This window comes from Myxine glutinosa, chromosome 8 (genome assembly GCF_964187855.1).
Source record: "Myxine glutinosa chromosome 8, kmMyxGlut1.1, whole genome shotgun sequence".
NCBI lineage: Eukaryota > Metazoa > Chordata > Myxini > Myxiniformes > Myxinidae > Myxine > Myxine glutinosa.
This window is the reverse complement of record NC_136268.1, coordinates 111,419,237-111,431,843: the sequence shown is the minus strand read 5'-3', so window position 1 is coordinate 111,431,843 and position 12,607 is coordinate 111,419,237. Positions and strand designations below refer to the sequence as shown.

The window sequence follows — 12,607 nt, the reverse complement described above, 5'->3', positions numbered from 1 at the left end:
CACCTCTATCTCCAAAAGCACTGCATAGAACAACTGAGACATGGCTCATTATAAAGAACTCTCCATGGGGAATAATATATGCTAATGATGATGTCATAGGTGCCTCCATTATGATGTCATAATTCAACAAGTACAAAACCTCACCCGATCAGATTAAATTTCTTGAGCGTCATCTAGGGATAAATTGGTGGAGAAAATAAAATGATGTCATCGGTCACGTGGTTCGGCCACAATATTTGTTTTAACACAAAAAACTTTAAAAACACGTCCTGGCGAGGGTCTACAATCTCTGATTGCTCTTGTTATTTTTTTTTTCATTCCAACCTAAAGCTTTGCTACATTCTAAAAAAGACCAACTGCATAATCCTGCCATGCTGTTCAAATCCCCTTCATGTTTGTCCAATGCTCGTATGTTCACAAACCATTTTGAGAGATTTCTCATTTACAAACAAACAAACACACACACTATAAAGGGTTATATGAGACAACACAGGACTGCTAGATGAGACAAACACAGCCACTGAGCTTGGGAGAAGTACCGTCACTTCCTGGAACACGCTGCGTACCAGCAACGTCACACCAATGGCACCACCTTTCTCACCACACTCAGCAGGGCATTTCCTGCTTCCCCTTTGTGTGCTAACATGGGGAATGTCCATGCTCTTAACCTTTTAAATGCTGAATGTTCCCAGACTCGGAGCGGACACTATCCATTACACCGCCGGTTCTGGTTTAGCCATGATTTCTTTCTAACGATTGATTTGTATCTGGGTGTCAGAGAAAATGCCTAAAGATAAGGTTGTAAATGAAAACATTATGGTGCATGTGCTGCTGCCAGACTAAACCAGACTCGGTGGTGTAATGTTTAGTTTCCGCTCTGAATCTGGGAGGTCGGTAGTTGGAATCCCATCCGAGTCCTACTAAAGACATTCAAATGGTGCATGGTGCTTCCTTTCTTGATGCTGAGCATTTCAAAAGGAGAGAGCATGTACAAGCAATACTTGTGTGGGATTGATGTCCCTAATGGCCTCCTGCATTGAGGTTCCCTCTAGGCAAACTCATAATATTGTAATTTGGCAAAACAACGGCTCGACACCCGCATGCTGCATGCACTTTAAGGTGCACTTTAAAGAATGACATTTCCACTTAATGATGCCGAGAAAGAAGAAAAATGTATGTAGAGGTGTTTGTCAGAAGCTCGTGTTAGGCCGGGGAATTATGAGGAAATGTCTTGTCATGTTTTGGTGTTTGTTGTTACCTCTGCCACCTGTAATGGATGGAGGTTATGTTTTCACCCCTGTCTGTTTGTGTGCAGCATATCTCAAAAAGTTGTGGACATATTCGGATGAAATTTGGTGGACAGATTGGGTGTTTGACATGGAAGAATTGATTCAATCTTGGTGAAGATCTGAATCCAAATCCAGATTTGAGAATTTTGTAAGCGATTCTTCACCACTGAGTGATAGGGCTGAAACAGATATATAGCACGATATCTCAAAGTTATGGACGAATTCGGGCGATATTTGTTGGACAGGTTGGACGTATGACGAGGATGAATCGATTCAATTTTGGTGAAGATCCAAATCTGGATACGAGAATTTAATTTTTGAAGTGATTCTTCATTGAGAAATGGAGCAAAAAAGACATATAACATGACATTTCAAACAGTTATGGACAAGTTATGACAAAACTAGGTGGACGAGTTGGTTAGGTGACAATAAGTCGAGATTTTGGTGCAGATCCGGCCTATCGATGGGATACAAAGCGTAAACTGTTCAGCCTGGTGGAGGTGTGTGCTCTACCGAGTGCCCTTCTCATTAATGCTGTTTTGTTTTTGGTGTAGGTTGTGCATGTTGCTATGTCGCTTTAATCGAAATTATTTTGCAGCCTCTGATTGTTCTTATCAGGGTGCCCACTTGGTGGTGTCTGCTCTCCTCACCTTCGGTTGAATATATGAATGAATGAATGAATGATCGTTTTAAGGCCATTTTCCCCGCTAGAGCGGGGGTTAGCCTTGCGGGCCCAATGACGATCATGGTTCCCTGTTTGAGGCAATGTTTTTATGGCCGGATGCCCTTCCTGACGCCAACCCTTGGTCACGCTCTTACGATGCGCAGGGATACGGTGCACCTATTCTAAACCGGCATGCACACCGTGATCATTCATCCCAGCAAGCTGGTACTCAATTTGCCGACCTCGGAAGGATGACAGGCTGAGTCAACCCCCCTGGCGTTAATTCAGCGATCGACCGGGATTCGAACCCAGGATCCTCGGACCCCAAGCCGGCACCCTAACCGCTAAGCCAACACCAGGCTAAATATAAAGAATATAAAGTCACATAACAAATCATTTGATGTTTGTAACCATGTGTTGGGCTATTTCTGCAGCATTTGCTTCCTCTTTTTCTTCTAGGGCGCTGGGTATGGATGAAAGCCTGTTCAAGCGCTTGGAGCGACATGCAACCGCTGTGGTTCAGCTGAACGTACAATATCGCATGAATAGGTGAAATCTATTTTTTTACTTTTCCTTCGCTTATCGATTCATTGATAAAAACGTTCCTTACTGCACCATAACGGCAAAGTTACCTAATTCTTAGAAAAGGGGAAGCACGAGAAACCCCAACTTTTGCCACAGCTCAGACCGGACCACTCGCTCTTGCGTTCTCTTTCACACAGAGAGATAATGTTCCTGAGCAATGAACTGACGTACGAAGGGCATCTAATTTGTGGATCTGAACGTGTGGCGAATGGCCGGCTCTGCCTACCTCGTCTGCCCCACTTGGCCCTCGATCCAGGAAGCTGGCTCAAGGAGGCCTTGGATCCAGCAAAGCCTGTGCTATTCCTGGATACTGATCAGGTGCATAGACCTACTCCTACTTTTTATTTTTATACCGTCTAAAGCTTATTATAAACATACATTTGGCAACCATCAATGTACTGTAATGTGAAGTACAAGGACATTATAAGACTATGGAGAAATCAACACATTACTTGTGATTTGAACCTGCAGTCGTAGCATTGCTAGAGAAGGGCTCAGATGGGAAAGGCCATATTTCAAATTAAAATCAGATTTGTCCACATCTGGCATTCCACAGCCTTGATCGATAATTACAAATCAATTTAGACGAGATAGGAAGAAAAGTGTGCATGTGAACACGGAGCAGCGGTATATCAGGCATCTGTAATCTCAGTATTCCTATACGGCCCCGAATGCTGGACACTAACGGAGACACCAAGAGGCTCAATGCCTTTCACCACCAGTGTATCCGCACCATCCTCTATCACCAGCCAGCAGCCGTGGGAACATCACATCGTTTTGAGATGACCAGGGATCTGTGGGGAGACTTGGAGACTATAACCCAGGTGACCAAGTGCAGACTGGAGTGGTTAGGTCATGTTGCTCGAATGTTCAACCACCACACCCCCAAGATAACCTTGTTTAGCTGGTCACTCCAGATCCACCTCTGGGGGACCTCAAAAGAGATTGAGAGAGAGCACATACATCAGGCCCTAAAAGCTGTGGAGAGAGAGAATGATGTAAAGATACAAGTTGGCGTGATGCCTCCTGCTGACGACCAATACATGAACAGCGTGGCTCAGTCCAGTCTAGGTGTGATGGCTGGTTCTTCAGCAAAGGAGGTATATCCGTGCACACTGAACTGAACAAGAACCCATGATACCTGTATCCATACCTTTCCATTGTTCATCTTTTTAGCTTCCTTCAACCTACATCGTGTCAGAAATTTAAGACCTGACTCAAACTGGGTAGTCTGACACACACACACACACACACACACACACACACACACACACACACACACACACACACACACACACACACACACACACACACACACACACACACACACACACACACACACACACACACACCTGTTAGCACCCTCACCGCAGCAGTGCCGCTGAGTGACCATAACACCAATTTGAAAGCAAATTAAGGTGAAAACGTGAGGGCAGAAGCTAGTCTTGTCATCTAACCAGATCATCCACCTAGTTTTGACATGTCCACAACATTTTTAAATATCGTGCCATACAACGTTTTTGGCCATATCACTCCATGGTGAAGAATCACTTGGAAAAAAAAAAAAAAAATTCTCGTATCTGGATTCGTATTCGGATCTTAACCAAAAAGGATTTTTTTATTTTTTTTTGGATACAACATCGAGGCTCGTGAAAGAGCTAACATTAATCGCACAAAAAGTGAAACAGACACAAAGTATATAATAAGGGGAGCGGTAGACAAGATGGGGAGAGAGGGGGAAGGACTCAAACACAACATTTGAGAGCAGGGACGTCGAGAGAACTGTGGGAGGAAGAGGGCTTGGGGGGAGGTGGGAGAGGTATAAAACATATGGACACTCCAAGGACTTCCAGGAAAGAAGTTGGAATTTCAAAAAAGTGTATCTGGGGTGAATTAGCGGGGGTAGAAATTGATTCGTCCTTGTCACACACCCAATCAGATCACCAGGTTTCATCCGAATCCGTCCATAACTTTTCGAGATAACTTGCTATATATCGGTTTTAGCCCTATCACGCAATGGTAAAGAATCACTTAAAACTTTCTCTGATCCGAATCCGAATCTGGATTTTCACCAAAATTGAATCAATTCTTCAGTCACAAACCCAAAACATTATCCACCAAGTTTTGTCCGAATCCGTCCACAACTTTTTGAAACATCCTGTTCACAGACAGATAAACAGACAGGGGTGAAAACAACTTCCGCCCAACTTCGCTGGTGCCTTTAACAAGGGTTTACTGTACGAAGCAGACATAGGCAGACTTTGCATTTTGGAATACTTTCTTATTCAATCTGTATAGTGAGGAAATCAAACTTTGATGAGATGGAGGCAGTGGCCAGGATTTGAGGAAGATAGATCACCAACCTAATGTCAAAGGACTTGATGCTCTGTTGATCCTCACTATTCTATTGGCAGAAAAGAGGACTTGATGAAACTGCTGCAGACAGTAAAGAAAAAGTGAAAAAAGCTCATCTTTATGGAAACCTATAAAAGACTAAAATCTTGTCAACTGCTGAGATCGACGTGTTTAGATTAGGAGGTGATCACGTGGAAGTAGTGGAAACTTTCACCTTCTTGGGTTATAAAACTAAAGTGGAGGGGAAATGCATGGACTGTTAGTTTCCAGTTTTGAAATGTGATGTCGGAGATCAATGTTAAAAATTCCGTGGACTGCAAGAAGAACAAACAAATTAGACGACAATGTACATTGGAAGCGCTGATGCTGAAACAGAAGCTCTCATACTTCGGGTACATTATGTGGGAGAAAATGAAAGTCTGAAGAAGTCGACCATACTAGCAATGGATTGAAGAGGAAGAGGCAGACCTTTTTGTGCTGGATGGACGGGGTAAAGGCTGCCACCTGGCTGTCTCTACCAGAGCTTCGGGAAGCAGTGCAGGATAGGGATGTTTGGAGAAATCGGATCATTAATGTGACCGGAAGTCGCTCACGACTTGACGGATCGAGATAAGTCATGATCTCGGTGTAATTGTTTTAACAATGGTTGAATGAAACCAACTTGGAACATAAAATGGGGCTTGGAATAAATTAAGGGTTTCAGTGTGGAAGTCCACAATGTTGTTAATTTAAATGTTCATTTATGGTTGCTAGTTTTGCTGCCGCCCCCCCCCCCCCCCTTCCCCTGTATGTCTTCGTGTACCAAATGCAAAGCACCGATGATAAGGTTATGGGGACAGATTTTTTTTTTTTTTTTTTTTTTTTTTTTGTACACTGAATCGAGGCTCGTGAAAGAGCTAACATTTATTTCACAAACAAATCAACCAGACAAACAAAATATACAAAAAGAGGGAGCGGAAGACAAGATGGGGAGAGAAGGGGAAGCACACAACCACAACATTTGAGAGCAGAGAGAAGTGTGGGAGGGAGAGGGCTTGGGGGCAGGAGGCGTAGGAAGGGGGGGGGGGGGGTGGGAGAAGTATAAAACACAAGGGGACCGAAATTAGCGGGGGTAGAAAAGATCAAGGTTTTGGATGGGGGAGGATAAGAGATGGTGGTGAACAGCTGTTTTAAAGACCTGGAGGGTGGAATGAGATTGAAGAGAGTGAGGGAGTTTGTTTCAGAGTCGGGAGAAAAGAGGAATGAAGGAGTGAAGGTGAGCAGAAAGTCTTGATTTTGGCAGTTTAATCATAAGAGGGTTGCAGGCATATCTTGTACGACCTGTAGGAATATTTGGGGGACAGAGCCCAGAGAGGGCTGGGGGGGGGCAAGGCCAGAGAGGAGTCGGTAGAAGACGGAAAGACCACCAACCTGCCTGCGGTGAGTGAGTGAAAGGCCCTTGGAGTTAGCTTCATCGCGGGAGATTCCAATGATTCTGAACACTTTGGTTTCAACAGCGTGAAGACGGGCTAGGTGTGAGGCAGGAGCACCAGACCAGAGGGGAGAGCAGTATTCCATAGAGCTGCGGATGAAAGCCTTGTATGTGGTGAGGAGCTCAGGTGTGCCAAGGAAGGACTTCGCACGACGGAGGATGCCCAGTCGGCGACTGGCTTTGGAGGCCAGATTTGAAATGTGGTTTTCCTAGGAAAGATCATGGCAAATAGTGAGACCCAAAAGCTTGAGTGACAGAACTTCTTGGAGAGAATTATTCAGAAAGTGGATGGGAGGGTTTTCCAGTCGGTCTTTTCGGAGAGACATCGTAAGAGTGTGAGATTTATCAGGATTGAAAGACATGTTCCATTTGTTTGCCCAGTCTGTGATTTTGTCCAGGTCTGCAGAGAGTGAGGAGGCTGCAGACTGCCGATCTGAGGGATGAGGAATAGAGCAACAGAGAGTAGAGTCATCAGCAAAGAGATAGAGAGGATTTTCAAGAGAGTCAGAGAGATCATTGATGAAGACCAGAAGACCGACTGGGCATCCTCCGTCGTGCGAAGTCCTTCCTCGGCACACCTGAGCTCCTCACCACATACAAGGCTTTCATCCGCAGCTCAATGGAATACTGTTCTCCCCTATGGGCCGGTGCTCCTGCCTCACACCTAGCTCGGCTTCACGCTGTTGAAACCAAAGCTTTCAGAATTATTGGAATCTCCCGCGATGAAGCTATCTCTGAGGGCCTTTCACTCACTCACCGCAGGCAGGTAGGTGGTCTTTCTGTCTTCTACCGACTCCTCTCCGGCCTTGCACCCCCAGCTCTCTCTGTGCTCTGTCCCCCAAATATTCCTAAAGGTCGCACAAGATCTGCCAGCAACCCTCTGATGGTTAAACTGCCGAAATCTCGGCTCTCCGCTCACCTTCACTCTTTCATTCCTCTTTTCTCCCGCCTCTGGAACAAACTCCCTCACTCCCTTCAATCCCACTCCTCCCTCCAGGTCTTTAAAACAGCTGTTCACCACCATCTCTTATCTTCCCCCATCCAAAACCTTGATCTTTTCTACCCCCGCTAATTCACCCCAGATCCACCTTGTTTGAAATTCCAACTTCTTTCCTGGAAGTCCTGGCAGTGTCCATATGTTTTATACCTCTCCCACTGCCCCCTTCCCACGCCCCCCCCCCCCCCCCAAAGCCCTCGCCCTCTCTCAGATCTCTCGATGTCTCCATGTCTCTCGGTCCCTGCTCTCAAATGTTGTGTTTGTGTCCTTCCCCCTCTCTCCCCATCTTGTCTACCGCTCCCTATGTTATATGTTTTATGTGTCGGTTTGTCTTTCTGTGTGATTAATGTTCGCTCTTTCACGAGCCTCGATATTGTATACAAAAAAAAAAAAAAAAAAAAAAAAAAAAAAAAAAAAAAAAAAAAAAAAAAAAAAAAAAAAAAAAAAAAAAAAAAAAAAAAAATCACAGGGCCCAGAACACTACCTTGGGGAACTCCAGCCTGAACAGGAAGAGTAGATGAGAGAAACCCATTCAGGGCCACACGTTGACTACGACCAGAGAGGAAGTCCGCCAGCCATGCGTGGAGATTTCCATCGATACCAAAGGAGGAGAGTTTGGTGAGCAGAGCAGGGTGCCAGACCGTATCGAAGGCACGTGAAATGTCAAGGGAGACGGCTCTAATTTCCTGTTTGGCGTTGAGGACCTCCATCCATTGTTGAGAAAGCAGAAGCAGCATGTCCAGAGTACAGTGACCAGGTCTGAAACCAAATTGATGATCAGAGATCAAGCCATTGGAGAAGAGGAAAGATTTCATATCTGAAGCAATGATGGATTCCATGACTTTGCTGATAATTGGGAGAAGGCTGATTGGTCTGTAGTTGCTGGGATCTGTTTTTGCACCTTTTTTGTGCAAAGTGGTGATGTTGGCTGATTTCCAAGCAGATGGCAGATGACCTTGAGCAAAGGAGAGGGTGAAGAGAACAGAAAGAGGGAGTGAAAGAGCGGAAGCACATGATTTTAGGACCCGTGGGCTGATGCCATCAGGACCAGTTGCAGAATCAGAGTCGAGGGTTGACAGAAACTTTTCCACCTTGTCAGGAGGAAAGGACACAGAGTCCAGGAGCAGCTGGGTACGGTGGGTACAGAGAGGGATGGGTTTGGGACACAAGATTTCGAGGCAAACACAGAGTTGAGGCATTCAGCTTTTTCACGTGCGGAGTCAGCCGTTAAGCCGTTTGAGGTGAGGGAGGGGATGGAGGGGGAACAAACACCAGAAACAGATTTGACCAGACGCCACCAGGATTTGGAAGAGGGAGACAGACAAGAGAGTTCGGTCTTGAGAACGGTGAGATTATTTTTTTATTTTTTTTGTATACAAGATCGAGGCTCGTGAAAGAGCGAACATTAATCACACAGAAAGACAAACAGACACACAAAACAAATAACATCGGGAGCGGTAGACAAGATGGGGAGAGAGGGGGAAGGACACAAACACAACATTTGAGAGCAGGGACCGAGAGACATGGAGACATCGAGAGAACTGTGGGAGGGAGAGGGCTTTGGGGGAGAGGCATGGGAAGGGGGGGGGGGTGGGAGAGGTATAAAGGTGGGAGATATTGTTTCCTGGCTCTCCTGAGGGTGGACACACACTTGTTTCGGGCTTTGTGAAAGGAAATGAGATTTCCTTCCGTTGGATTTGCTTTCCAGGAGACGAAAGCAAGTTGTTTCAGGGCAACAGCCTCACCACAAGATTCCGTGTACCATGGACGGGAGGAAGGGTATGACAACTGAAGACGAGATGGGATAAATCTGTGCATGAGAGAGAGCAATTTACTTTGAAAGAATTCCCAGGATGAGTTGATGTCAGAGGCGGTAGAGATGGGAGACCAGTCCAGATGATTGATGGCTGCTTGAAGACCGTGCCAGTTGGCCTGAGTGAAATGCCAGACTCGTCGACGCTGAGGAGGCTCTCTGAGAATGGTCAGAGAGATGTCCACTTTGACAAGCACATGATCAGATGAGCCGATTGGAGCAGAAGAAGAGCAGCAGACATTTTCAGGGAAGTTTGTCATAACCAAATCCAGAAGAGAAGATGCTCCGTTGACTGAGATCCGGGTCGGGAAATTGACAGATTGTCAGTCCCAGTGAGTCGCAGAAGTCCTTTGCTGAAGAGCCATGGCTGGTGAGAGAGGTACCCACACCCAGCCAACTGGCATGGTGACAATTGAAATCACCACATATGAGGAAGAGAGAGTTGGGATGGGTAGATAGAAGTTGGTCCATATTATCAGACAGCGAGATGTAGATGGAGTCATCACTGTTTGGTGGACGGTACAACACACATATGAACAAAAGGTGGGAGCGAAGGGGAAGCCGTAGCCAAAGGTATTCCTGGGGGTGAGGTGGAGAGAGGGCAGTGGAGGGCGAGTGAGGAAGAGAGTTTTTTATAAAGATAGCAACCCCACCTCCAGGACGAGGCTCAGGTCTATCATACCGGAAGAGGGAGTAACCTGGGAGAGATACCAAGGCATCAGAGACATCATGAAGGAGGAAAGTTTCTGTTAAGCAGATCACATCTGGTTTGTCAGAAGCAACCTGTATGGAGAGATCAGTCAAGTTTGAGCGAAGGCCCCGGATGTTTGAGGTCCATACCGTTAATGAAGAGGAAGGGGGAGCATCGGGTCCAGAACAGGGGGGGGAGGGGTAGGGTAAGATGTGGAAGAGGAGGAAGAGGTAGGGAGAGCTGTTGAAGGTGTGTCAGAGATTTCAGAGATTTCAGAATAGCTTGGAGAAAGGGAAGAATGGAGCGGACAAAAGGTTTGATGGAGATTGGGTGAGGCACAGTGAGGTGTTATTTGAGGAGGAGGAAGAGTGAGGCAGAAGGTTGGGGGAGATGAAGTTGGAAGGGGGAAGAAGCAGGGAGGATGCTTTGAGGAGGGGTGAGAGGGGCATCTAGGAGGGGAGGAGCGAGGGAGAGTCTCGGAGGGGAGGGGTGTGGGGGGAGTTTAGGAGGGAGGGGAGGGAAGGGGCAAGGGGGGAGATTTAAAAGGGATGGGTGATGGGGAGGATTTGGAGGGGAGGGGTGAGATTGGATTTTGAAAAGTGTACGATTCATGGGAAACGAACATTTTTTGCAAAATGAGTTTGAGACCTTCGAGTCAAAAATATGTTTGAGGACACTGAAGGAGGGGTGGAGTTCTGGATAGTTTAGGGAATATAGAAAGGAGGAACTGTAAGAGATGGTATTATATATATTTTTTGGAATGAATAGATTTGGTGAGCAAGACGAAAGCATCCTTTTGTAGGAAAAGAAGAAAACTGTGTTATAATATATGAGAGAAAATAGTTGTTCACAGGAGAGATTATACATTTCTAATCACGTGATCGCGTGATCGCGAACGAAGAACGAACGAACAAAAAAGAACAACAAATAAACGAATAACACCTGGGAAGGAAATATTTTTTGGGGTTTTTTTTTTTTGAGTAGAGATATTAAACAAGGAGGTATGGGGTGAACGACTGGGACGAACCAGAGAACGAAAATAAATGCAACGCATTCGACGAATCGCTGAGAGAAAAACAAAACCACAAGGTCGGAGACGGTACGGTAGCCAAGCCTACGAGTACTAGGCCACAGAATATTCGCTACGCATTAACCGACGATTGTGTATACATGTACGAAAAATTAGCACCGAAAATTTTCCAAAAGATATGCTATAGGTACATACACCGAAAGATAGATATAGTCTCGACAAAAACACAATTGAGAAGGATCACTTAGCTTCGAAAGCGTGAGCGCATGGAACAGCTTCGAAAAGACGTGACCTCACCGTGAAGTGATGATATAATCTCAAACTGTGATAAGATCTTAATTAAGATAAGATCTTAATTGCTTGCAGTTAAGATGGGATAACAACCACTGTGAATGCTTCATCTTTTGTTGAATGGTGTGCTGAGAGTTCACTCCTGAATGACATCTGGGGGTCAAACGACAAACCTCACTCATTACTTCCCCGAAATCACCTGATGAAATATTAGATCACCTGCAGATCACCATTTGTCTTTTCTGTGCTCTTCTCCCAAAATTCCTTGAGCTCTATCGAAGCAAAAACTACTTGTCGGGAAGTTTTTGAGGTTTATCTCACATTGTTGTTTGTCTCGCATTAAATATGGTCTAAAGGAAGAAACCTCGTGATGCATTTTCATTACATTCCACATGCAGGTTCCAGCACACGAGTTAACCGAACGAGGTAACATGAGGAACCCCACAGAGGCTGCCCTTGTCACCTGCATCGTGGCTGCACTTGTCAAGGTGGGTTAACTTCTGAGGAGTTGGCAGGTTTAAAGTTCCGAGCAGGAATTGCAATGACATCGGAGTGCCATCCTGCAGGCCGGATGTCGAGCCACAGATATCGGTGTCATAGCACCATATAGACAACAGCTACAGGCCGTGTCCGAGTTGACTACAGGACGCGATTGGGCACGAGGCCTAGAAATCAATACTGTGGACAAGTACCAGGGCCGGGACAAACCTGCCATCATCGTCAGTTTTGTTCGTAGTGATGTGGCATCCCATAATGTGAGCTTTCTTTAGATCGCAAACACCACACTTTGTGACTTTTAGCCTGAAAGGTGCCGAGTGACAACACCAATAATGTACGCTGACCAACAACAACAACAACATGCATTTTAAGGCCATTTTCCCTGCTAGAGCGGGGGTTAGCCTTGCGGGTCCCCATGACAATCTTCTCCATTTGGCCCTATTTTCTGCATCTCTCCTTGTTAACCCCCTTGCCCGCATTTCTTCTTCCAGCATCTTAAGCCAAGTCTTTCTCTGTCTTCCCCGTCCTCTACTTCCTTCTACATTCATTTCCATAATTCTTCTCAACCAGTCATTTTCATCCTTCCTCAACACATGACCAAACCATCTCAACCTGTGCGTCTTCACAGCATCAATCACAGTATCAATAATAATGTACACTGACCGTTGAATCCAAATTCATGGCCTTGCATTCCAAACCCAATAACTTGGCCCTCCATCTTGATTTTCTCCCTCCAGCAAGGGGGGCTGCTCAAAGATTGGCGCCGGTTGAACGTGGCCCTTACCCGGGCAAAGTTCAAGCTGCTGCTGCTCGGATGTGCTCCAGCGCTGCGTAACTACGCACCGATTGCTCGTCTCCTCGATCATGCGGACACACATGGCCTCATATCCTTTGTGTTGGTTTCAAACGTCAAATATGTAATG

The 12,607-nt window shown here is 45.8% G+C and overlaps 1 protein-coding gene across 2 annotated transcripts in view; it reads left to right on the top strand.

The window, feature by feature from the left end:
• The window catches only part of DNA2 (DNA replication helicase/nuclease 2), a 105,147-nt gene that overhangs the window by 90,923 nt on the left and 1,617 nt on the right, over nt 1-12,607 (top strand). For both annotated transcript variants that reach the window (XM_078783682.1, XM_078783683.1), the window contains 5 exons: nt 2,413-2,502; nt 2,676-2,856; nt 11,585-11,674; nt 11,753-11,941; nt 12,422-12,568. In XM_078783682.1, the coding sequence (XP_078639808.1) occupies nt 2,413-2,502; nt 2,676-2,856; nt 11,585-11,674; nt 11,753-11,941; nt 12,422-12,568 (697 nt within the window). The remainder of the gene's footprint in view (nt 1-2,412; nt 2,503-2,675; nt 2,857-11,584; nt 11,675-11,752; nt 11,942-12,421; nt 12,569-12,607) is intronic.